The following is a 27,776-nucleotide window of genomic DNA, read 5'->3' as shown; positions in this document are numbered from 1 at the left end:
TGGGGCTGCCGCCGGCTGCTCGTTTTCCAGCCCGGAGCGTGGATTTGAAGCGGACCTTCTCGCTGAGCTTTTCCTCCGAACCTGCTTCCAGCCATTCCTGCCTGCAATTCCCTTTGTCATGTAAGTCTGTTGTCTGTCCTTTTCGTTGTCTGAGGTTCAATAATTACGACTGTTTTAAGGCTTGCTCTGTGTCTGCTTCTTCTCCTTCTGTATATTCTTGCCCTTTCGTTTTCCTCTTATAGATAGTAATAAACCCGTGTTCCTTCTTAAACCGCTGTCACACCTTGACGTTTTAGCCAGCGTATGCCGACGTATGAAAAATTTGGCGAATACGCTGGCACACGTCGAATACGTTATGGGTAAGTTTTGTATACGTTAAGAGCACGCTGAAGCACGCTGGCATACGTCGTAGTACGCCGAGCTCGTCGACAAATTTTGTGCATGCACAAAATTTGTCGACGTATGCCAGCGAATGACTCACACCAGCACTCAATTTTGATACGTCGACATACGCTGGCTAAATCATCAAGGTGTGACAGGGGCTTTACCTTTGATTTCTTTCTCATTCGATCGTTTTTGTCCCTTATTTCATTTGAATATACGTGGCACGATTTGGTCAACCGCTTTATAATCGGGTTTAGTCTGCCGCTAACGGCTCAGGCCTCGGATTGCTAAACCGCTCGGCAATTACCATCTTGTCCGTGGTTTGAGCGGTACTTGTCTCCCTGTTTTGCGGAGGGATTGGTGAAGGTATTCGGGATAACACCTTGACCAATAACCCTGATAAATCCCACCCCGCAAAGGAGCGTTACAAGTACCAGGACCAGTCGGACGGCCAGCTTAACATGACAAGGGGATTAACCCCCCCTTGCTAACGGGAGTGCCGTCCCTCGGGTCCGCAACAATATATATATATAAAGAAATATCAAGAAATATACACGAACAACTGGGTGAATGACAAAAACAGCAGGAAAATACAAAAAATAATTGGACAGAGTGGGGATAGACAAAGAAGGCTCATTGGAATGGCTAAGAAGAGGTCGGCTCAACTGGGACGGCGAACAAATCATAATAAATGCCAAAGATCAAGGACACTACACCAATGGATTTAAAAAGACTAGCAACAGTACCCACCCTACGGGCGGAGCTTCAATTGGGAAGCCCAAATGAAAAGGAAAAATATCAAAAATTGAAGGCTTTTTATATTTTAAACGATTTATATAAACATCTGTTGAATCATATCACATGCAAATCATCAAAATCTAAACAGTACATGGCGCCCATTTTGAAAAAAAGATTGAATTCTGCAAAACGGAAGCGGCCGCTACACGTCTTTCTCAGTCGCACGTTTATGTGTGAAGAGTGCGCGCCGAATCTGTAACATGGAAGCGGCCACGACACCTGTTACTCAGTCGTTTTGCACACGCTGCCATGTTACTTCGGAGCCGCATGTTTATATACGAATAGTTAGTCAGGAGTCGATCTACTTTCTCCTGGTACGTAGAATAAACAGTATTTGTAGAATTTCAACAAAAGCCACATCACTGTTCATATCGGTAAATATTATTCCATCGTGTTTGGAAAAACTGGAAAATTGGAAAAACAATATAGCCTATTTTACACCCAGGGGTCCCAGGAATACCCACCCAAAATATCGTTGCGATCGGTTGAGCTGTTTTTGCGGTACCTTCAAACGGAAGGACGGACATTTGGTGAATTATAGTAAGATGGTGGGATTGAGCCAGACAGACAAGTGTAGGTTCTGCAAGAGAGAAACAGAAAACACGAGTTACCTCCTATCGGGATGTAAAAAAAACTCAAGTCAGAGCATCTGTATACCCAAAGGTACAATAAGGTATGTAAAGTAATCCACTGGTACATCTGCAGAAATTTCGATATCCCAGTACCAGAAAACTCATGGAAACACGAACCAAGGGAAATCATTGAAAATGAGGACGTCATGGTCACGTACAACCTGATGATTTCATCGAGCGTAAACATAGAAAACAAAGCATTGCGTCCATACATTGGACTCAGGAACAAAAAGGAAAAGACATCATTGATAAGATATCAGTACCCAGCGATTTTTGCCTACACAACGCAGAAATTAAGAAAATGACCAAATACCAGGACCTCAAAAATGAGGTCAAGAGATCTTGGAAGCTGAAGAGCATCAAAAGTGTACCAGTGATAATTAATTGGAGCAAACGAATGATGAAGAAGAACCTCACTGAGATTAAAAAAACCATCCCCGGGAATATTACCACATATGAACTACAACTGGAGGCAATCCGGTGTTCGGTGACGATCCTGAAAAGATCCCTTGGAACAAAACTCTGAAAAAGTTGAACAGCTTTGTCCATGAACCGTGATCCCTTACCAAAGAGGAGGTGGATACTTTGGGTCTTGGGAGGACTCCGTTCCACCTGCTGAAATTCGCAAAAGGAGATAACAACCAACGACACACACACCACACACCTCATCCATTTATAGTAGATATAAAGTTACTTATGCCACCAAAGTTTGCAGATCGTTGCACATGACGTCCAGTTCCTTGATTCGAGTGAAAATGAACCCAAGAGGGTATCCTGTGGGATTACTTTGAAAAGCTGCTCAATTAGATTGTGCAACATGCTCTGCTTAAATAACCATAATTTGTACTTTGAAAATCGAATCCAATAAATGTATTCTCTTCTTACAAGCACAGCCCAAGGTCGTGGGACCTTTCACACATCTCCAGCCCAAGTTCTGGGTGAGCTGGCTGGTTTCGGTTCGCTGCTCTTTGCACCAGAGTTGGAGCATTGAATGGAATGTACCATCGTTCGTGCATAGCATGGATTATTATTGAGCTTGAGGAACGATCGATTCCCCAAATCAGACTTTAAACTCGTCCTTTAAACTATATCAAGGAACATGCCATGTAGTACTATGGTTGTCCGCCAGAGGATACCCATTGAAAGCTCACACACTTTACAAACCGTTCATAAATCGGCCACGAGAGGACGCCGTGTTTCATCACTCGTTTTATTTGAGCATTTTAAACCTAAGGTAAACTTTACCCACTACTTAAAAATAATTGCCGTCCTGGTACCATACAGATCAACTGTAACATATCCGCAGGTACATATAAAAGGGGAATAATAAGCTATTGTTTATGCCAGCTATTTTAGTTTTACAATGAGCCAGGCTGCTGGTATTACAGATTCACGATGTTCTCTGTAGTTCTGCTGGTACTACAGATACAAATTTCAAAAAATTATTAAAATGGGATGTAAACCGACCATAGATGCATGCAAGGACATGAAAGGAAATGGTCTGGCCCAATTATGCTCATGCAAGACCACAACAGGTAACTAGATATCTGCAATCACAAAGTGATCGCCAAGGGTAAGCCTCCCCCGACCGAGGAAGGCTTACATTTGGCAATCTCTCACAACTTACCCATGGCCAATGATCCAATGATGGCCATATTGTTTCAGACCACCATATGGCCTTGACTTTCAACATTTAGGGATAGAGTGCAAATTAACCAGATCTATCCATAAAAATCTATGGGTTGGTGTCATCCTTCCGAGGATGTCATTCCGGTGTCATCCCGAATGGTGTCATCCTTCCGAGGTCGGCAAATTGAGTACCAGTTCACTGGTAATTCCCTGCTTGTCGTTAAAGGCGGCAAAAAGGGTTGGCGTCAGGAAGGGCATCCGGCCGTAAAACATTGCTTCAAAAAGGGGACCGAAAAACAACAACAACCACAGTTCCCGAAAAAGGCCAACCCCCGCTTGCGGGGAAAAATGGCCTCTAAAGGTGGTTTTTTATCCATAAAAATCTATCCATCTAGCCATAAAACTCAACATCATGAAAATTGGAGGTAAGCTATTCAAGTTTTGATCAAAAAGGCGTTTTTGTTAATTAGGTCACAATCCGAAAAAAGTAGGTCAAGGACACGCAACAAACACCAGGTGCACAACTTCAATGCAGGTACACTATTATGATGCAAGAACATCTTGGAAGACCACTAGCAGTCTTTGAGATTCCGCATTGGCCAAAAGTCCATTTTTTCAGACCACCTTTTGACATTGACCTTTAATCTGGAAGGGTAATACTGTATATCAATTAAGCGTAAATGCAACTTGCTCTAGTCTATCTAGAGATGGCAATTTCGTTCTGATCGGACAGACCTTAGTCAAGTTGTGGTTAAAAAAATGTTAAAACGTCTATAATTGGGTTATGACCTTAATTAGATCAACGTCAAAAAATTATGTCAAGCCCACATATTTTATTCCCATTTTTATTGCACATATTCCCATATTGAGCCTGGTGTTGGCTTAGCAGTTAGGGTGCCGGCTTGGGATCCCAAGATCCTGGGTTCGAATCCCGGTTGATCGCTGAATTAACACCAGGGGTGTTAACTCAGCCTGTCATCCTTCCGAGGTCGGCAAATTGAGTAACAGTTCACTGGTAATTCCCTGTCTGTCGCAAGAGGCGACTAACAGGGTTGGCGGCAGGAAGGGCATCCGGCCATAAAACATTGCTTCAAAAAAGGGGACCACGGTGCCCAAAAAAGGCCAATCTCTGCTCTGCGGGGAAAAATGGCCTCTAAAGGTGGTTCATTGATGCAAAATTTCATTCTGAGAGTCCTCAGACATTAGCTGAGAAAAACCTGAAATGTTGGTTTAATACTCTTAGGGTGACCTTGACCTTTAACCTGGAGGGGTATGAAGTAAATCAAGATTAAATGCACTTTGTCCAAAGCTATAGAGGGCAATTTCATTCCGATCATCGGACAAACATAATTGAGATATTTAAAATGTTTAAATAAAGATAAAATTAGGTCATGAACTTAAATTAGGTCAAGGTCAAAAAAATAGGTTAACCCACATACTTTCTTTTCACATTATTTATGAAAATGTTAATTCTGAAAGTCTCAGCCGGCTCCGAGATACAGCTCAAAAATTGATCCAGTTTAGAAATTTGGAGTGCTGCTAGTGCAGGAAGGAAAATAAATTCTAAATGGTGGTTTCGTACTCTTGGGGGTCAAAGAAAGTCTATGGTACCATTAAAAATTAGGACTTCTAATTGTAGAAATGAACCCTACAACAGAAGTAAGCCTTCCCCTATGTTATAGAGGGAGGCTTCATGAGCAAACAAAATAATCGAACATTTGGGAAGCCAAAGAAATTTCAATCCAGATAGGGTTAAAAAAGCACTAAGTGAAATAAACGTAATTAAATGGAATGTACTATTTCCAAAAATGAAGAGAGAGAGCAGTTATTGACATTAAAAACAAAGAGTTGAACCATTCACCAATTACTGGATTCACAAACAATTATTTAAGGATGAGTTTGTGGATTGGAGGGGGTAAGGGATGCTTATCAATTCAAATTGAGAGATGTGAGTGGATCTTGTTCTTCATTTATATATTCATGTTTCTGTCTACACTGCCACTGATGACTCGCCAATAAGTGATGAAACCGGTCCGGCGGCTGAGGTGGTGTGCAGCGTTGGGATTCTCATGTATGTACTGCATGTGAATGTTTGCTGCTGTGGAGGAACTCGGGAAGAGTTTGAAACAGCAAAGGGGTCACCTTGTGCAGCTTTTCATGGTTGCTGTATGCAGCTTTCTTAAGCTAGAAGAGCATTGGACGAGTAGATTTATTTATAATCGTAGCCACCTGGAGTAATTTAATAGTTGAGAGCTGATTGGTTTTCCCTCCAATTCTGGGTGAGAGACGTGATTACTACAGAATCTTGTTTCTCACAGTCTGGGAGTCCTTTAGGTGCTTTTTTGCAAACTCCAAGCGGGCTTTCATGTGTCTTTCACTGAGGAGAGGCTTCCGTCTGGCCACTCTGCCATAAAGCCCAGATCGGTGGAGTGTTGCAGTGATGGTTGTCCTTCTGGAAGTTTCTCCCATCTCCACATAGGATATCTGGAGCTCAGCCAGAGTGACCATCGGGTTGTTGGTCACCTCTATTACCAAGGCCCTTCTCCCCTGATTGCTCAGTTTGGCCGGGCGGCCAGCTCTAGGAAGAGTCCTGGTTGTTCCAAGCTTCTTCCATTTAAGAATTATGGAGGCCACTGTGCTCTTGGGAAGCTTCAATGCAGCAGAAATTTTTTGTAGGCTTCCCCAGATCTGTGCCTCGACACAATCCTGTCTCTGAGCTCTGCAGGCAGTTCCTTCGACCTCATGGCTTGGTTTTTGCTCTGATATGCATTGTCAGGTGTGAGACCTTATATAGACAGGTGTGTGCCTTTCCAAATCATGTCCAATCAATTGAATTTACCACAGGAGGACTCCAATCAAGGTGTAGAAACATCTCAAACATGATCAAGAGAAATGGGAGGCACCTGAGCTAAATTTCAAGTGTCATAGCAAAGGGTCTGAATACTTATGTCAATATGATATTTCAGTTTTTTATTTTTAATAAATTTGTAAAACTTTCTAAAATCCTGTTTTCTCTTTGTCATTATGGGGTATTGGGTGTAGATTGATGAGGGAAAAAATGAATTTAAACGATTTCAGCATAAGGCTCAAACATAACAAAATGTGAAAAAAGTGAAGGGGTCTGAATACTTTCTGAATGCACTGTAGATGGAGACATTCACTATAATCTGAGATTAAACCAAATTAGATTATAAAATCGATTATTTGGCTGGTTGCACTGGTTGCACGATTACTGGTTGCATTATGGATTTTCACAATGCCCATCGGTAGCACGAACTGCTGTTGTTTCTTAGTTCTTATTGTTTTATCGAACTTAGCTCTCCGACAGGATTACTGGCCTAAGCAGGCACAAATCCGTCTTATAAAGAGCAATGTACAGTCTGCAATTTGATAATGGACTGCTCGAGAGAGGTTTAGCACAGCGATCAAACTAAAACAAGAAGAAAAAGACATAAAATATTGTTACGGTTTTGCAATAAAGGACACCTCCTCTAGTTAATTACATGTAACCTGCAGTAGTCAGTTAATTCTTATTAAATGTAAAGATTACCTCCCTTTCCATTGTGCAGTAATTAAAGCAGATATGCGTTGAGTTAGGCAGGATTCCAACCCTCCGTGAGGTTGAAAGAAGGCGTTGGTTCATGGGTGGGGAAGAACGGGCCGTGGAACCTTCCAGAAGGAGGTATAGCTGAATGAATGCATGTGACTAGCAGTCACCAATGGTAGGCCGTGGAATCTTCCAGAAGAACATTCCACCGGATAAAGGTCCGTGCTGATTGTTCTTCGAGCTCTCTCTCTCTCCTGTTTGTCCTCCAAGCTGGTTCTTCCATGCTGCCCTTCTCCTTCGTCCTCGAGCTGGTTCGTCCTCTGCGCTGACCTTCCTTCAAGCGGCGGATCGGCCTCCATGCTTGGTCATCCTCCGTGCCGATCCTCCTTCGTGCTGTCTGCCATATTGATCCGTTGGCCACGCGTGGGAACTGCCGGACCCGAGTCGGCGTCCGCACGTCCACCGGAACGAGTCTAACCGGTGTGTGATTCACCCCGCATATGTATACCATCATGTATTGTCTTGGTGTCAAGTATGAACAAAATCGGTTCATACATGTCCGAGATATTGTTTGCGGACGCACGCATGTACGCATGGACGGACGAGACCCAATCCATAAGATGGAGACATTCAATGATTTCAAACTAAGTCCAACAGGGGCTAAAACATAATCTGTAGAGGTTGTGTGCGAATTTGGTGATCCAGACGAATCAACCAACGACCATGACCACCACTATAATAACTCGATGGTATTCATAGAATACTTACCAAACGCAGTCAACTTGGTGCAAGCCAACTCTTTTGTTTTTGAAGGGTTTTTTTTCTTTGATCCAATATGGCTGTCAGACCACATGAGCCATGACATAATAAATTTATAGAGAGCTTCGTAAGCGAACCTTTATGGCAATTGCATGTATATGTAAATCCATTCAAAATTTCACTTTCATTTCAAATTTCACAAAAAAAAAAAATTCAAATTTTTCCCCATTCCCTTGGGAACAAAATTTCATGTTGTCATTTCAAATGTCCCTTCCATGATCCACCATCATGTCCCTTCCATGATCCGCCATCTTGTCCCTTCCATGATCCACCATCTTGCTCACGTGATCTTGCTTTGGTCTGGCGCGACCGATAAGTTATTTTCACCTGGTGATTAAAATCAATAAATTACAATACAGTACTGTACAGAACAGATTTTGAATTCGAAACCGTTCATCATTTACGCCAGCTCCACCGACTTCTTTTTTCCACCAGCTACACCGGCTTCAGTTTTCCGCCAGCTACACCGACTTCAGTTTTCCCCCATCTACACCGACTTCAGTTTTCCGCCAGCTACACAGACTTCATTTAAGCCAGGTAAACCGATTTCAGTAAGTACCTGCCAGTCGGACCTACGTACCTGGTCCAGTCGACTAGAAGTCTAGACTATATAGCCTACAGTAGGTAAGTCCTGCATTCTATCCCAATCTATCCATTCAATAAAATTAATTTGAATTTTAATTCTAAGCCCAAGATCAAACAACCTAGCCTAGCTAGGCCTAGGCCTACAGGTGTTTGCGAGGGCTGCGTACTCGATCAACTGACCATTGTCGATGAAGCTCTCACTCTACGCAATGCGTATTCATATTATTCTCTAATATAATTGTTGCATCAATCACACTCAAGAATTTCAAACTGATCAGACTAAGAGTTGGTCCTGTGGAATTATGACGTCATAATTTTGGCAACAATGACATCATCGTTAACAACACCTATTCCCCATATGGAGTTCTTTACAATGAGCCATGTTTCAATTTTTTCCATGCAGCGGTTTTGGAGAAATAGAGCTGCAACGTTTTTTTTATTTTTTCAATATGGCACCTGTGCCACGTGACCTATGACGTCATATTTATCAATAAAAAATCTACAGGAGGAGTTGCTCCTATGGTCAAAATTTCGTGTCCATCGGCCAAACAATTGTAGAGAAAATTCGTTGTTTTTCTAAGCCCATCGCTCAACCCTGCTTTTTGCTTTGCGAGTGCAGGGCACCGTAAAATGGGGGGAATAGGGACAGCAAGGTGAATAGGGACACAAACTGAAAAAAAGTTCAGAAACTTTTTTTCGCTGAAAATTGATAACCATACTGATTTGTTGATATTTGGGTTGAAAGTGTTCTCTTGTTTTTTTTAAAAGCAACTTATAGTCCCTATTAACCCCATATATGGGTTAAATAGGAATAAATAGGATTTTTATGGCTGTCCCTATTCACCCCGTTTTACGGGTGAATAGGGACAGTCACTAATACAAAAAAAAAAAAATCAAGAAACAATCCTGAGTTTCCAACTTATTGCTAAATTGATAGCTCAGATGGATGCACATAATATGCACCCATAATATAAACCACGGTGCCAATGAAAAAAAAAAAATGGGATAAAAAGTTTCTCCAAACTGTCCCTATTTCTTGATATGGTTTTACTTGGTTTTACTTGATATTGTGTACTTACTTTTTGACTGTACATTCCTGGAAAATGACGCGAATTGCAAAACCGAAAATAGCGGGGCATTGTTTCAATTGAAAAAGGGGGATAGTTTCCCAAGTCGCAAAAATCCGCGAATAGATAGGACCAAACGGCAAATGGCGAGTCAAAATCCGCAAATAGTGAGGCAAATCCCGAGAATGTCAACGATAAAATTAATCTGCGAGGGTCGATGAAAGTCCTGGAAATGACGAAACAAATCCCGCGAATGTCGACGACAATCCACAAAGGTCGATGAAAATCCCGCGAATGTATGCCGCGGCATTGTTTCAATGGGGAAAAGGGGGATACGTTATCGGTTCCCCACGGTTCCTGATTCATAGAGGAAAAAAAATTCAAGTTAAAAATGTTTTCGACCGCAAATGCACATGATTACAGTTTCATAAAAAATGCGTACAAAAAAAAAAGACAACACCAGGTACCATTTCCGACTTATTGAAGTTACAGTTTATTAAAAGTGCTTAACCAGCTTAACCATACCGCACCGTGAAACGTTAAAAAACCACAACACCATCATGTTCGCGGCTCGTAGAAGATCTTTTTTGCGTATGTCCAACTGCTTTATGCATGGCTGGTAAAGGATGGATTGTATAAATGTGTCAAGCTAGCGGCTCACGAATTCTTGTTTGCCCATTTTCTTCACTTCTGAATTATTTATGACAAAATCGCTGGGTACTGAAACCTCAATTAGAGATGCCTTCTTTTCTTTTTTCCACCTCAGTACTATCTATATCCGGCTGTAATGCTTTGTTTTCTCTGTCCACACTTGATGGGATCATCAGATCGTACGTGAATGTTACTACTTCCTTGTTCTCAATTATCACTTTTGGTTCATGTTTCCATGATTTTTCTGTGACTGGAATATTGAAGTTTATGCAGATGTGCCAGTGGATTACTTTACAAATCCTATTGTGCCCGTGTGAGTACTTGTACAGTCGAGAGTTTACACATTCCAAGACCACATCTTCGGTTATAGTATATTCCTCAATGCATATGAAAAAAAAATGATCGCCCTGGGGAGGGGGGATTTAGGGGGTGGACATTCTTGATTTTATGCTTATCAAATGTTCTTGATTTTACGCTTATCAAATGTCCTTGATTTTATGCTTATCAAATGTCCTTGATTTTATGCTTATCAAATATTCTTGATTTTATGCTTATCAAATATTCTTGATTTTATGCTTATCAAATGTTCTTGATTTTACGCTTATCAAATGTTCTTGATTTTATGCTTATCAAATGTTCTTGATTTTATGCTTATCAAATATTCTTGATTTTATGCATATCAAGTATTCTTGATTTTATGCTTATCAAATGTTCTTGATTTTATGCTTATCAAATATTCTTGATTTTATGCTTATCAAATGTTCTTGATTTTATGCTTTTCAAATATTCTTGATTTTATGCTTATCAAATGTTCTTGATTTTATGCTTATCACATGTTCTTGATTTTACGCTTATCAAATGTCCTTGATTTTATGCTTATCAAATATTCTTGATTTTATGCTTATCAAATGTTCTTGATTTTATGCTTATCAAATGTTCTTGATTTTACGCTTATCAAATGTTCTTGATTTTATGCTTATCAAATATTCTTGATTTTATGCAAATCAAATATTCTTGATTTTATGCTTAGCAAATGTTCTTGATTTTACACTTATCAAATGTTCTTGATTTTATGCTTATCACATGTTCTTGATTTTACGCTTATCAAATGTCCTTGGCAAGTCCAACTTATTATTTATGCTTTTATGATTTTATGCTTTTACTTTCCTTGATTTTATGCTTATGAAATATTCTTGATTTTATGTTTATCAAATATTCTTGATTTTATGCTTATCAAATGTTCTTGATTTTATGCTTATCAAATATTCTTGATTTTATGCGTATCAAATATTCTTGATTTTATGCTTATCAAATGTTCTTTCATTTTACACTTATCAAATGTTCTTGATTTTATGCTTATCAAATGTTCTTGCTTTTATGCTTATCAAATACTCTTGATTTTATGCTTATCAAGTATTCTTGATTTTATGCTTATCAAATGTTCTTGATTTTATGCTTATCAAATGTGCTTGATTTTATGCTTGTCAAATGTTCTTGATTTTATGCTTATCAAATGCTCTTGATTTTATGCTTATCAAATGTACTTGATTTTATGCTTATCAAATGTTCTTGATTTTATGCTTATCAAATGTTCTTGATTTTATGCTTATCAAATGTTCTTGATTTTATGCTTATCAAATGTTCTTGATTTTATGCTTATCAAATGTTCTTGATTTTATGCTTATCAAATGTTCTTGATTTTCTGTTTATCAAATGTTCTTGATTTTATGCTTATCAAATGTTCTTGATTTTACGCTTATCGAATGTTCTTGATTTTATGCTTATCAAATGTTTTTGATTTTATGCTTATCAAATGTCCTTGATTTTACGCTCATCAAATGTTTTTGATTTTACACATATCAAATGTTCTTGATTTTATGCTTATCAAATGTTCTTGAATTTATGCTTATCAAATGTTCTTGATTTTATGCTTATCAAATGTTCTTGAATTTATGCTTATCAAATATTCTTGATTTTATGCTTATCCAATGTTCTTGAATTTACGCTTATCAAATGTTCTTGATTTTATGCTTATCAAATGTTCTTGAATTTATGCTTATCAAATGTTCTTGATTTTATGCTTATCAAATGTTCTTGAATTTATGCTTATCAAATATTCTTGATTTTATGCTTATCAAATGTACTTGCTCTTGCGCATGTTATTGATATGGTTGGGTCAAAGAAAGAGATGGCGAAATACCTTAATTAGTCCCTATATGTAGTGCTTTCAATAAAGAGCGATGTCATTGCCCAACTGAAAGCCTTTGTTTGCTTTGGTTTAATCTCAGGCTACACTGACGACCTCAAGAAGGAACAATCCACCATTTCTTGAATCTACACAAACATTCCTTACAATTGGTGGTCGACCGCCCCAGCAGGGGTAGATCGCCTGTTCCTTTTACCAATGGCATTTTACTAATCCTTTCAGAAAATGATGCAAACTCAGCTCACAATAATCAGCTCGATGTTACAAAACTGATACTGATGTGAAGGGGCTGATGGTAACACTATTACAAAAATATGACTTTGGCTTCCAGTCTCGCACGTTCAGCTGCAAACACGAGGAGATGGCTGTCCAACGAAACATCAGGCCCAGTGGAGATCAGGCTCGGATCTTCAAGCTGCCACAAAAGTAGATCACTGTAGTTAGTGAGTAGCTTTTATTAACATCAACAAGCAGCTGATACTCGATGTTCCCCACCTTTAGGGTGGTATGCAGAATAGATCTGTGGAATAGGAAACCTAATTCTTGAACGGTTTTTGAAATATCACGTACACAAGCCAAGTTAGCGAGTTGGTCGCCATGGCAACACAATTCAGCCAATCACAGCCTTGATCTAATCAGGTTCACATAATATCATGAGAAATAGATATCTGCAATATTAAAGCTAAATGTTCAATTGTTTTTGAATATCACATACACAAAAGTATATGGACAGATATTTGGTCAGGGACAGACGATCGGTCAGTCGGACAGAGCTCATTTTAATGTCCCCCATCTCTGACCTTGTCAGAGGGGCAGGGGAAAACAAGGGAAGATCAAGAAAACTTTTGTGCATTTACCATACATGTGTAGCTCAGATAATAAAGAAGATTTGTACCATATTCCAGAAGAGAAAGCAGCTCGGGAAGTAGCACAGATTGTGAGAAACTCGACAACATTTTTTTGTATCTATTTATTTAGTTATTTATTTATGAATAAATAAATTCAGCTGTTGAGGCTCATATAAGTGTTGAGGCTCTTAACCCCTCTTTCAGTATGTACACAACATACTGAGAGTGGGGTGAAGGAGAAACAGGTGGACAACAAGGCATGGATACACCACAGCATGAAGAGAGGAGTTGTATGTGAAAGGCGAATCCGAGGTCTCAGCTGGTGAAGAAAAGATAAGGGTTAGAAATGGCAGAGATCATGGGGTGTCAGTGGATAGCAGACTTTACGGCCTGTAGGGGAGAGCACGAGATGACAGACTCAGAACGAGAATGGTACCCGGAAGGGCTAAGCAGTTTACATTTTGTATCCCACTGATAGGCCAAAAAAAAAAAAGCAGATCTGGATCCACATCTGAACCAAAATCTAAACGGCTTCTTGTCACCTAACCAACTCATCCACAGAGTTTTGGCCTAGTCCGTCCGCAAGTTTTTGAAATATCGTACTAGATATCGTTTTTGGCCTTGTCTCTCAATGGTGAAGAATTACTTTAAAAATTATAGTATTCGGATCTTCACCAAAATCTAATCAATTTGTCCATGTTACACACCCACCCTCTCCACCAACTTCGTCTAAATCCGTACATAGTGGTTTGAGATATCCTGCTCACAGACAAACAGACAAACAAGAAGACGTCATGCAGAGCACGATACTTGGAAAGCCCTACCCCCTCCCCCCGCACCCCAGTTTGACCTCTGAAATAGTTGGTTTCCCTATTTAGTGACTCAATGTGCAAATGTTGTTCAATTATTGTAATGATGTCCAAGTCAATCGGATGGAAAATGGCGATTTTAGAAATATGACCTCCAGATGATCTTTGATCTCAAAATCAAAAGGCTTCTCAATTGTGACGACCCCTACAACTTGGTGAACTTTCATGACGATCGGTTTAGAATTGTGACCTGTAGACGAGTGACAGACAGACAAACAAACAGACAGACAGAATAATAAAAAGACGTCATGCGAAGCACGATACTTGCAAAATCGGCCCCCCCACCTCAAAAAAAATATTCTATTGATACAGCAAATTGTCCAATTCATCAGGATTAAAATTGACAATCTTGATCAAAGCTCGGGTCAACTGGAAGAAAAGTGACGATTTTTCAGATGAAAAATGATGATTTTGGAAAGTTAACCTTGAGTTGACCTTTGACCTTTTGACCTCAAAAAGTTAGTTTCCCTATTTAGTGACTCAATGTGCAAATGCTGTTCAATTTTCAAGTCAATCGGATGAAAATTGAAGATTTTTGAAACTTGGCATATGTTGACCTTTTGGCCTATGTTGACCTCAAAAATAGCTGGTGTTGAATTCAGTGACCATATATGCAAATCCTCTTAGAATTTCAAGTCAATCAGATGAAAATTGATGATTTTAGAAATTTGGCCTATGTTGACCTTTTGGCCTATGTTCACCTAAAATATAATTTGTGGTTGAATTCAGTGACCAGATCTGCAAATGCTCTTCAAATTTCCAATCAATCAAATGAAAATTGAGGATTTTAGAAATTCAGCCTATGTTGACCATTTGGCCTATGTTCACCTCAAAAATACTTGGTGGTTGAATTCAGTGACCAGATATGCAAGTCCTCTTCAAATTTCAAGTCAATTGGATGAAAATTGATGATTTTAGAAATATGGCCTCTGTTGGCCTGTTGGCCTATGTTGACCTCAACAATATTTGGTGGTTGAATTCAATGACCAGATATGCAAGTCCTCTTCAAATTTCAAGTCAATCGGATGAAAATTGCAGATTTTAGAAACTTGGCGACCTTTGGCCTATGTTGACCTTTTGACCTTTTGATCCCAAAACCAATAGGCTTCTTGCTTATGACCAACTCTACCATTTGGTGAAGATTCGTGACGATCGGTTTAGAATTGTGACCTGTAGGCCGGTGACAAACCGACAAACAAACAAGAGGACGTCATGCGTAGCACGATACTTGCAAAATCCGCCCTCCCCCAAAAGTTTTCCAATGATACATGATGGCCTATGTTGACCTTTTGGCCTATGGTGACCTCAAAAATACTTGGTGGTTGAATTCAGTAACCAGATATGCAAGTCCTCTTCAAATTTCACATCAATTAGATGAAAATTTAGGATTTTAGAAATGTGGCCTATGTTGACCTTTTGGCCGATGTTGACCTCAAATATACTTGGTGGTTGAATTCAGTGACCAGATATGCAAGTCCTCTTCAAATTTCAAGTCAATCGGATGAAAATTGAGGATTTTAGAAATTTGGCCTATGTTGACCATTTGGCCTATGTTGACCTTTTGACCTATTGACCCCAAAAACAATAGGCTTCTGGCATTTGACCAACTCTACTATTTGGCGAAGTTTGGTGAAGATCGGTTGAAGATCGGTCTTCAAATTTCAAGTCAATCGGATGAAAATTGAGGATTTTAGAAATTTAGCAAAGTTGGTGACCTTTGGCCTATGTTGACCTTTTGACCTATTGACCCCAAAACAATAGGCTTCTGGCATTTGACCAACTCTACTATTTGGCGAAGTTTGGTGAAGATCGGTTGAAAATTGTGACCTGTAGGCCGGTGACAAACAAGCAAACAAACAAACAAACAAGAAAACGTCATGCGTAGCACGATACTTGCAAAATACGCCCTCCCCCAAAAGTTTACCATTGATACAGCAAATTGGCCATTTCATGAAGATTTAAATTTACAATCTTGATCAAAGCTCGGGTCAACAGGATGAAAAGTGACGATTTTAGAAATTTGGCCAATGTTGACCTTTTGGCCTATGTTGACCTCAAGAACACTTGGTGGTTGAAGTCAGTGACCAGATATGCAAGTCCTCTTCAAATTTCAAGTCAATTGGATGAAAATTGAGGATTTTAGAAATTTGGCCTATGTTGACCATTTGGCCTATGTTGACCTCAAAAATACTTGGTGGTTGAATTCAGTGACCAGATATGCAAGTGGTCTTCAAATTTCAAGTCAATTGGATGAAAATTGAGGATTTTAGAAATTTGGCCTATGTTGACCTTTTGGCCTAAGTTGACTTCAAGAATACTTGGTGGTTGAATTCAGTGACCAGATATGCAAGTCCTCATCAAATTTCAAGTCAATTGGATGAAAATTGAGGATTTTAGAAATTTGGCCTATGTTGACCTTTTGGCCTATGTTCAACTAAAATATAATTTGTGGTTGAATTCAGTGACCAGATATGCAAGTCCTCTTCAGATTTCAAGTCAATTGGATGAAAATTGAGGATTTTAGAAATTTGGCCTATGTTGACCTTTTGGCCTATGTTGACCTCAAAGGTACTTGGTGGTTGAATTCAATGACCAGATATGCAAGTCCTCTTCAAATTTCAAGTCAATTGGATGAAAATTGAGGATTTTAGAAATCTGGCCTATGTTGACCTTTTGGCCTATGTTCACCTAAAATATAATTTGTGGTTGAATTCAGTGATGAGATATGCAAGTCCTTTTCAAATTTCAAGTCAATTGGATGAAATTTGAGGATTTTAGAAATTTGGCCTATGTTGACCATTTGGCCTATGTTGACCTCAAGAATACTTGGTGGTTGAATTCAGTGACCAGATGTGCAAGTCCTCTCCAAATTTCAAGTGAATTGGATGAAAATTGAGGATTTTAGAAATTTGGCCTATCTTGACCATTTGGCCTATGTTGACCTCAAAAATTCTTGGTGGTTGAATTCAATGACCAGATATGCAAGAGGTCTTCAAATTTCAAGTCAATCGGATGAAAATTGAGGATTTTAGAAATTTAGCAAAGTTGGTGACCTTTGGCCTATGTTGACCTTTTGACCTCTTGACCCCAAAAACAATAGGCTTCTGGCTTTTGACCAACTCTACCATTTGGTGAAGTTTCGTGAAGATCGGTTGAAAATTGTGACCTGTAGGCCGGTGACAAACTAACAGAGTCACAAACACAACCGACCAATATACTTGAAAAATCTTCGATTTTGCAAGTAACAAACAGACAGAGTCACAAACACAACCGACCAATATACTTGAAAAATCTTCGATTTTGCAAGTAACAAGGAGATGTCATGCGGAGCACGATACTGATTTCTCATCAAACCTGTGTCTGTTTAATACCACCATCTTTCTTGTCTTGCATCATCAGCTCTTCTTGTGCTTTGTTCCCTCCACTCACCACGCCCCCCCCCCCCCCCACAAAAAAAGTTTCCATTGATACAAGAAATTGTCCATTTCATGAAGATCAAAATTTACGATCTTGATCAAAGCTCGGGTCAACAGGATGAAAAGTGACGATTTTTCAGATGAAAAATGATGATTTTAGAAGTTTGACCTTGAGTTGACCTTTGACCTTTTCACCTCAAAAATAGTTGGTTTCCCAATTCATTGAGGCAATACACAAATGCTGTTCTATTTTCAAGTCAATCGGATGAAAATTGATGGGTTTTCAGATGAACATTAATGATTTTGGAAGTTTGTCCTAGAGTTGACCTTTGACCTTTTGACCTCAAAAATAGTTGGTTTTCCTATTTAGTGACACAATTTGCAAATGCTGTTCAATTTCCAAGTCGATCAGATAAAAATTGACGGTTTTTTCAGATGAAAATTTATGATTTTGGAAGTTTGACCTTCAGTTGACCTTTGACCTTTTGACCTCAAAAATAGTATGTTTCCCAATTTATTGACTCGATATGCAGATGCTGTTCAATTTTCAAGTAAATTGAATGAATTTAAAATTGATGGCTTTTCAGATGAAAATTGATTATTTTAGAAATTTGACCTCCAGATGACCTTTGACCTCAAAATCAATAGGCTTCTCAATTGGGACGACCTATACAACTTGGTAAAGTTTCGTGACGATCGGTTTAGAATTGTGACCTGTAGGCCGGTGACAAACAGACAAACAGGCAAACAGGCAAACAAACCAACAGACAGAACCACAAACGCAACCGACCAATATACTTGAAAAATCTTCGCTTTTGCAAGTAACAAGGGTGAAAACATAACCTCCGAGGTAAAGATGGTTCTACAAATAAGAGGGGGGAGGGAGTAAATGAATGAAGTTGAGAATTAGGCTTAAAGGGACACAATCATGATATTTTTTGAGGAGGTATGTTTTAGACGACGATATCCCTGAAACATTAGCACAAAAAAATTGGGGGGGATTGGGGGAGGGGCAATAATATGCCAGATAATCATGTTTTAAAATATTCACTATTGATTATAGATATATTCACTTCCGTTATGCAAATGTGCTACTTCCGTTGATTCGCATGACGTGAACGTTCGTTGGGGGTGAGGGGTGGAGGAGTTTGCAGACTAGCTCTGAGCTTGGCTCACATGGGCCTGACTTCAAATCAACAGGTATCTCTCGCCCGGTAAGTGTCAGTACGGCATCGTGTTTCAGCAATTTCTGAGGCTTGTTTCCCAGGTAGTGAGCCTGTTGATCAAATACGAATGCTGACGGCTTGAAGTGGTCATCGCGCAAACATGATATTTTGAATGAGAATACGTTTGGATGTTGAATTTAGTTGTTCCTGGGTTTTTCAACCATAAAGCTCATCATCTTTGATGATGTTTTCGTGGGTCAGGGATGCAAAAAAACGACTTCTGAGTTCTGTGGGCAAATTTCTCAACGATTCAAACAGTTAAAAGTTTGTAGCATTGGCATCTTGAACTCTAGGATAACCTGTGATGAAATGCAGACGTACGTACATGCCCGTCAATGAGTTGTGCAACTTTCACGTCAGGAGAATCGACGTAAGTTTCTCATTTGCTTAACGGAAGTGAAAATAGTCCGATTTTAAAACGAGATCATCTGGCTTATTATTCTCCCAAATTTTTTTTGTGCTAATGGGTCAACAATAACATCTTCTAAAACATATCTCCTCAAAAAATTTCATGGTTGTGCATCTTTAAATAAAAGAGTAACAAGATGGGGTTTTCTGGTAGGAAGCACAAGATCTTGTGGAAGGGATGGATGAAGATGTAATAGGGGAAGGAACAAGAAAAATAGAACCAGAAAGAGACCGCAGGGCCATCAACCTGACTGAAGTGCACAAAAACATACTTTAAGACTCCTGTCACAGTAGGTTAATTACAGGGAGGGCCTTCGACTGCAAAGCCGCAGGCTTGCAAGGGGGGAAAATAGAACGTAGCAGCACCAGCACATTGGGTGGTGGTGGGGGAGGCATATTTCATGTTACTTCAGATAAAGGTCTTGTACACTAATAAGCATGCAAAATGCTGAGGAGGGAAATTTGATAGCCGGTCTGGGAGGGGACTCTGGATACCATTAGCCGACAGCTTGGAAAGCAGGGCAAGGTGCCAGACAGTATCAAATGCCTAGGAGATGTCCAGCGATATAGCCAAGACCTTGTTGACATGGTAGAAGCAAAATGTCCAGGGTAAAATGGCCTGTCTAGTTAGAAGCAAACTGATGATTGGACATAAGAGAGTGAGTAAAAAAAAAAATCAGTCTTGATGTCCGTTACAATTAAACAACTCGATTACTTTCCTTTTGATGGGGAGAAGGCTGACCAGTCTGCATTTGTGGGTCAGTTTTGTCACCTTTATAAACTGCAGTGACATTGGCATGTTTCACTGATGCAGTCAGGTGACTTCAGAGAGAAGTCTGGAAAATACTAGACAAAGAGGAATAGACAGAGTCGATGGATCATTGTTGACAATTAGTGTGAATACACTTGGGTTCAATCGCAATGGGAGAGTCAGGATTAGCAAGGAATTTCAACACCTTGGCAACAGCAAAGCTGAATCCCAGAGAGGGTTTTCAGTGAAGGGAAGGTACCATGGGTACACGAAGAGAGATTTAGGCCATTTCTGCAAAGACAGAATTAAGGCACCCAGCCTAAATGTGAGCATTGCCTATTATGGCTATCCTTCAAGAGGGAGAAGGAATATATGAGGTGCATGTACCAAAGATAGACATGACCAATGCCACTGCAAGTTTTCTTGGATGGTGAGAGATTTGTCGGCACAGGCTTCAAGAGGCTGATGCTGAGTCTTACGTTGTCTGAGAACAAACACAATATTGTTTAACTTTACGGAGAGATATCAGGTTACCATTGGTGGGGTTAGCTCTCCAGGAAGAAAAGGCAAGAGGCTTCCTGACAATTACCTTATTGCCTGAATCGTTGTACCAGGGATGAGATGAAATAGATATAGACAGACACTCAGACAGACAGTGGAAGAAATGGTGGACTCTAGCCAAACCAATCTGCCCGATTAAACAACCAGACATGGTGGATCCATGAAGGCCACTACAGAGATAGACACTTATAAAAGCATGTGATTTGAGGAGACAGGGTGATTTGACAATCTGAGAAAGAGGAAGAAATTTTATGAGATCAAGTTGAGCACGGAGTAGGAACCATTTGGATAACTAGAACGCCCCTCAGTAGAGCGCACACTCCCGCCGAGGGTGGCCGCTGCTGAGCCCTATCTTCCAATGGTAAAAAAATCCTTCAAAAAATTCCTGGATCCGGAATAATATCCTGAGTTTCACCAAAAACTAATCAATTCTTCCTTATCCCAAGGGCAATCATCCCACCAACTTTCATCCAAATCCGTTCAGAACTTTTCCAGATATCTTGTTCACAAACACACGAACACACACACGGACGGACACGATCGAATGCATTACTCCCTGGCGGGAGTAAATATTTTGAGGTTGAGAATCTGACACATTAAATAAGTACTTAAAGTGTCATAAAAGGCCATGGCTGCAATACCGTGGACAATGTGTGGACCGATTGCATGGCAGCTGGAATGGTGGCAGTTTAAGTTGCCAAAGGTTTTGAAAAGCGAGCTGGAATAGAACATAATCGGGAATTTAAGTTGATTGAGAGAGTCTCATTCACCAATCATCACAGTTGGGAGAACGGTAGACCATTCATGTTAATTCAGCATTGCTATGGAGTGGGCCACTGATCCAAAGATATTCCACATCAATTAAGAAAGACAGGGCAGTGGCTATAGGAAAGCCACAGTAAGAGACCTTAACACCACCATCAGCAGCACCAGCATGTACATTGTGTCTTAACACATATCCATTACATTTACACATATCCTATGATATAAACATTTATATTAGACAAATGACATCTGAGAATGATGATGTCACTTGCAGGGACAAATCCCTAAAACTGCAGCATAAGACTGATGTTAATGCATCAGATAATAAGAGTTGGATCAACCTCATAAATAGAGTCAAGGAAGGAGAGGAGGTGAGGGCTGGAAAATACTTTGTGCCACTTTGCGGATGACAAAGCAAATAAAAAAAAACATGAAATACTAGAACGGCACTCAGTAGAGAGCATACGTTTTGCACTCCCCCGCCAGTGAACAGTTTACGTTTTGTATCCTGGAGTAGACCAGAAAATCACAATACAGAATCACATTTAATCAAAATCATCCATCCACAACTTTTTGAGATATCCTGCTATATATATACAGTATATATACACACATCGTTTTTGGCCCTATCTCCCAATGGTGAAGAATCACTTAAAAAATTATAGTAGGCGGATCCGAATCCAGATCTTCACGGAAATCTAATCATTTCGTCCTTGTCACATACGCTACCTCACTGCCAAATTTCGTCCGAATCCGTCTACAACTTTTTGAGATATCTTGTTCACAAACAAACAAACAGACAGACAGGCAGGGGTGAAAACATAACCTCCATCCACCTTTGGTGGCGGAGGGGAAAATGTTGGTGAAGTCGGAGACTCAACAGTTGGTGAACCAAAGGTTCTTGAAAAGGCCACTTGGGTCAAAACGTGCAAACAAGCCAATGCTGAATGCTCCTACCACTCTCAATAACACCTTAAACTGGAACATTAATCAATTAACATATTTTTCCAGATGGCAGACTGATATTCACCACTATGAATAAAACATTACATTTGATGTATCCCATTTAATGAAACCATGCATTTCGACTATCACCTCACCTTAAAATTGACTAAAATATAGAAAAATATGTACTTTTAAAAATTGGAATGGAATGTTAACACGTGGTGTACGAGACCAAGTTTAAGTTCATTTATACTCACAGCAACAGCCCTGCAGAAGGTATGAATGAGGTAGAGGTCCGCGCCCCCATGGCTCTGCAGGTACCGTGAGTGGCACCGTGTGATGGATGCCCCATACTCCCGAACTTCCTTCGTGTGGAAGTCAAAAACATTCACAGGACCTGTACCCTCACAGTGCAGCTCACCCTGTAACACACAATTTAAAAGGTCAACTGAAACAAATAGCTCAACCTATAACAAATAACAAACAGTTGATCAATTAACAAAGAAAACACCATCGTTCAGAACAAAAAAAACCCCCAGCAAAACCCACAACAAGGACGCATAGCTCGATCAGATGGAAAGGTGAATTAAATCTAAGCTTTAACCAGGAATGGACAAACACCTCAAGCTGTACGAAACAAGCAAACAAAGAGATGGGATTAACATGCAGCAAAGAAACAGCTTTGGATGCAGTAAAACAAACAGCTCAACATGTAACAAACAAACAAACAACTTAACACCCAGAAAAGAAAGAGCTCAATGTGCCACAAAACAAACAGCTCAATGCACAACAAAAAACAGCTTAACCTACTCCAAAAAACAGCTTAACATACAACAAAAAACAGCTTAACATGCAACAAAAAACAGTTTAATGCACAACAAAAAACAGTTTAACGCACAAAAAACAGCTTAACATGCAATAAAAAACAGTTTAACGGACAACAGAAAAACAGTTTAATGTGCAACAAAAAAAACATAAAGTGCAACAAAGAAAGAGTTTTACATGCAACAAATCAAACAGCTCATTGCACAACAAAAGCAGTTGAACGTGCAACAAAAAACAGCATAACACACAACAAAAAACAGCCTACTGTGCAACAAAAAAACAGCTTAACGCAAAACAAATAACAGCTTACCGTGCAACAAAAAACAGCATAACGCACAACAAAAAACAGCTTAACGTCCAACAAAAAACAGCTTAATGTGCAACAAAAAACAGCTTAATTCACAACAAAAAACAGTTTAACATGCAACAAAAAAACAGTTTAATGCACAACAAAAAACAGCCTACCGTGCAACACAAAAAAAGCTTAACGCAAAACAAATAACAGCTTACCATGCAAAAAAAAAACAGCATAACGCACAACAAAAAACAGCTTAACGTGCAACAAAAAACAGCTTAACGTGCAACAAAAAACAGCTTAATGCAGAACAAAAAACAGTTTAACGCACAAAAAACAGCTTAAGAAGCAACAAAAAAAAGTTGAATGCACAACAAAAAACAGCATAATGAACAACAAAAAACAGCATAATGCACAACAAAAAACAGCTTAACCTGCAACAAAAAACAGCTTAATGCACAACAAAAACAGTTTAATGCACAAAAAACAGCTTAACATGCAACAAAAAACAGTTTAACGGACAACAGAAAAACAGCTTAATGTGCAACAAAGAAAGAGCTCAACATGCATCAAAATAAACAGGTAATTGCACAACAAAAACAGCTTAACACGCAACAAAAAACAGCTTACCGTACAACAAAAAAACAGCTTAACACAAAACAAAAACAGCTTAGCGTGCAACAAAAAACAGCTTAATGCACAACAAAAAAAAGTTTAACGTGCAACAAAAAATAGCTCAACACGCAACAAGGAAACTGTTCAATATGCAACAAACAAACAGCTCAACATGCAACAAACAGCTGAACACGCAACAAACTGACATCTCGCCATGTGACAAAACAGGCATCTCACCACACAGCAAACGAGCATTTTGCCTCGTGACAAATAGGCATCTCACCACGCAAAAAATGACACCTCACTGTGTGACAAATGATATCTCGCCACGCAATAAATGGCATCTCGTCATGCAACAAACGGGTATCTCGCCATGCAAGAAATGGCATCTTGTCACACAACAAATGGCACCTCGCCATGTGACAAACAGGTAGGTATCTTGCACATTACAAATGCCATCTCGCCATACAACAAATGACATCTCGCCACGCAACAAATAGCATCTCGCCACATAACAAATGGCATCTCGCCACGCAATTAATGGCATCTCGTCATGCAACAAACGGGTATCTCGCCATGGTATCCATGGAAATCTCCACGCATGGCTGGCGGACTTCCTCTCTAGTCGTAGTCAACGTGTGGCCCTGAATGGGTTTCTCTCATCTCCTCTTCCTGTTCAGGCTGGAGTTCCCCAAGGCAGTGTTCTGGGCCCTGTACTTTTTCTGGTCTTCATCAATGATCTCTCTGACTCTCTTGAAAATCCTCTCTATCTCTTTGCTGATGACTCTACTCTCTGTCGCTCCATTCCTCATCCCTCAGATCGGCAGTCTGCAGCCTCCTCACTCTCTGCAGACCTGGACAAAATCACAGACTGGGCAAACAAGTGGAACATGTCTTTCAATCCTGACAAATCTCACACTCTTACGATGTCTCTCCGAAAAGACCGACTGGACAACCCTCCCATCCACTTTCTGAATAATCCTCTCCAAGAAGTTCTGTCACTCCACATGCCCGCCTAAAGCCTAGGGCCTTTCACTCACTCAAGCTTTTGGGTCTCACTATCTGCCATGATCTTTCCTGGGAAAACCACATTTCAAATCTGGCCTCCAAAGCCAGTCGCCGACAGGGCATCCTCCGTCGTGCTAAGTCCTTCCTTGGCACACCTGAGCTCCTCACCACATACAACGCTTTCATCCGCAGCTCAATGGAATACTGCTCTCCCCTCTGGGCTGGTGCTCCTGCCTCACACCTAGCTAGTCTTCACGCTGTTGAAACCAAAGCGTTCAGAATCATTGGAATCTCCCGCAAAGAAGCTAACTCCTAGGGCCTTTCACTCACTCACCGCAGGCAGGTTGGTGGTCTTTCCGTCTTCTACCGACTCCTCTCTGGCCTTGCCCCCCCCCCTCCCCCAGCTCTCTCTGGACTCTGTCCACCAAATATTCCTACAGGTCGCACAAGATCTGACTGCAGCCATCTTATGGTTAAACTGCCAAAATCAAGACTCTCTGCTCACCTTCACTCCTTCATTCCTCTTTTCTCCCGCCTCTAGAACAAACTCCCTCACTCTCTTCAATCCCACTCCACCCTCCAGGTCTTTAAAACAGCTGTTCACCACCATCTCTTATCTTCCTCCATCCAAAACCTTGATCTTTTCTACCCCCGCTAATTTCACCCCAAATCCACTTTTTTGAAATACCAACTTCTGTCCGGGAAGTCCTTGGTGTCCTTGTGTTTTATACTTCTCCCACCCCCCCCCCCACGCCCCCTTCCCACGCCTCCTCCCCCCAAGCCCTCTCCCTCCCACACATCTCCCTGCTCTCAAATGTTATGTTTGTGTGCTTCCCCTTCTCTCCCTATCTTGTCTTCCGCTCCCTCTTTTTATATATTTTGTTTGTCTGGTTGATTTGTTTGTGAAACAAATGTTAGCTCTTTCACGAGCCTCGATTCAGGATAAAAAAATAAAAAAAATGCAAGAAATGGCATCTTGTCACGCAACAAATGGCAACTCGCCATGTGACAAACAGGTAGGTATCTTGCACATTACAAATGCCATCTCGCCATACAACAAATGGCATCTCGCCACGCAACAAATAGCATCTCGCCACATAACAAATGCCATCTCGCCATACAACAAATGGCATCTCGCCACGCAACAAATAGCATCTCGCCACATAACAAATGGCATCTCGCCACGCAACAAAAACGGGCATCTCGCTGCGCGAAAAATGGGCATCTCACCACGTGATAAACGGGCATTTTGCCACCACAACAAATGGCATCTCGCCGTGCGACAAACAGGTATCTCACCATGCAATAAATGGCATCTCGCCACACAACAGATGGCGTCTCGCTACACAACAAATGGCATCTTGCCATGCGACAAACGTATCTCACCACGCAGCAAATGACATCTCGCCACACAACAAATGGCGTCTCGCCATGCAAAAAATGACATCTCGCCATGCGACAAACGGGTATCTCGCCATGCAACAAATGACAACTCGCCATGCGACAAACGGGTAACTCGCCACGCAACAAATGATATCTCACCACTCAACAAATGGCATCTCGCCATACAACAAATGGCATCTCACCACATAACAGATGGCGTCTCACCATGCAATAAATGACAACTCGACATGCGACAAACGGGTATCTCGCCACGCAACAAATGATATCTCGCCACGTAACAAATGTAAACTCGTCATGCAACAAACGGGTATCTCGCCACGCAAGAACTGGCATCTTGTCTTGCAACAAATGACAGCTTGCCATGCAACAAACGAGTATCTTGCCATGCAGCAAACACATATTTCACTGCCCAGGTGACACACATTTCGATGCATGGGAAACACGCATCTTGTCATGCAAGAAACAAGCATCTCGCTGTGCAACAAACATACTGTTGCGGATATGAGGACTGTTTTTTTTGATTGTGTGCTTTATTATTATTATTATTATTGGTTATTCTGCGCCTCCTGCCTCCGGAGCTGTGTAAAGGTCAAAAGGGCGTCCCATAATTAGTCCACAAGCATACACGTCAGCCAATCACAGAATACCCCTGTTCGATAGTTATATCTTATTCTGTGTTTTAGGGTAAGGCTGTGTCTCCCATTAATAGAAGTACTCCATTGCACCAAGTGAAAGAGATAGATTCCCTTCATTCCCATTCCCAAAACCTCCACCCCCCCTTTTCGTCGGTTGGAAACTAACTCCGCTCCAATTGCCGCCATTGACCACGAGGCAGGGTTGGGGAAGAAAGGCGGGTCCCCACCTCGTCATAGAGGGGAGGAGTGAGTCAGCCCCACTCAACTAACCACGAACAAGGGGTTGGACTTGGAGAGGGTGTGGAGAGAAACATCGAGGAGGTTCGCGAAGGTTGAGGGGTGGGGCCTATATAACCTGCAGGCAGGGCGTTCCCAAAGCAGAGACGAGAGATGAGCTTTGACGACAGAGAAACTGCGAAAGAAGTCCAGGGTTGAACTGCAGCTCGAGCCACCGAAACTGCACTCACTGCAGCTCGAGCCACCGAAACTGCACTTGCTGCAGCTCGAGCAACTGAAACTGCATTTGCTGCAGTTGGAGCCACCGAAACTGCAGCCACAGCAGCGTGAGGCCTGGACGGCAGTTTGGAGCAGGGCCGCGAAGGAGCGGCGGCTGCCCACGAGTCGATCAGCTGCAGAACTAGTTGGACCTCCCTATCCCGCAAGCCATGCATCTCCCGCCAGTCCTATCATCATTCCCCGCGTAAGTCTGTCCTTGTTTGTTCTGTCCCTGGGTTAATTAAGACTGTAGGTAAGCTAGCGTTGCACTGTGTATCTAATCTCGTCTGTAAATAAACGTGACTACTTTCTTCTTGATTATATGTGTAATTAATAAATCCACTTACTCTTCTGTACGTCTTCTTCCTCTTTGTATTCGGTCGCTTTAGAGT

General features: G+C 40.7%; 1 protein-coding gene and 1 long non-coding RNA gene across 2 annotated transcripts in view; both read right to left on the bottom strand.

Moving 5' to 3' along the window:
• Positions 1-1,748: 1,748 nt before the first annotated feature.
• On the bottom strand, positions 1,749-2,790 carry LOC137426074 (uncharacterized). Its single transcript, XR_010984186.1, has 3 exons — positions 2,700-2,790; positions 2,381-2,429; positions 1,749-1,762 (listed from the first exon to the last, which is right to left on the bottom strand). It is a non-coding gene; the product is annotated as an uncharacterized LOC137426074 (long non-coding RNA).
• A 7,137-nt stretch (positions 2,791-9,927) lies between these two features.
• Positions 9,928-27,776, bottom strand: part of LOC137424608 (putative oxidoreductase YteT) — a 395,833-nt gene continuing 377,984 nt past the window's right edge. The window contains 2 exon segments of the mRNA XM_078775648.1: positions 9,928-12,733; positions 22,365-22,529. Coding sequence (XP_078631774.1) covers positions 12,623-12,733; positions 22,365-22,529 — 276 coding nt within the window. The 3' untranslated portion in view covers positions 9,928-12,622.

This window comes from Myxine glutinosa, chromosome 4, assembly GCF_964187855.1.
Source record: "Myxine glutinosa chromosome 4, kmMyxGlut1.1, whole genome shotgun sequence".
Lineage (NCBI taxonomy): Eukaryota > Metazoa > Chordata > Myxini > Myxiniformes > Myxinidae > Myxine > Myxine glutinosa.
Note: the sequence above shows the minus strand (reverse complement) of the source record. Positions and strands in the feature narration are given on the sequence as shown.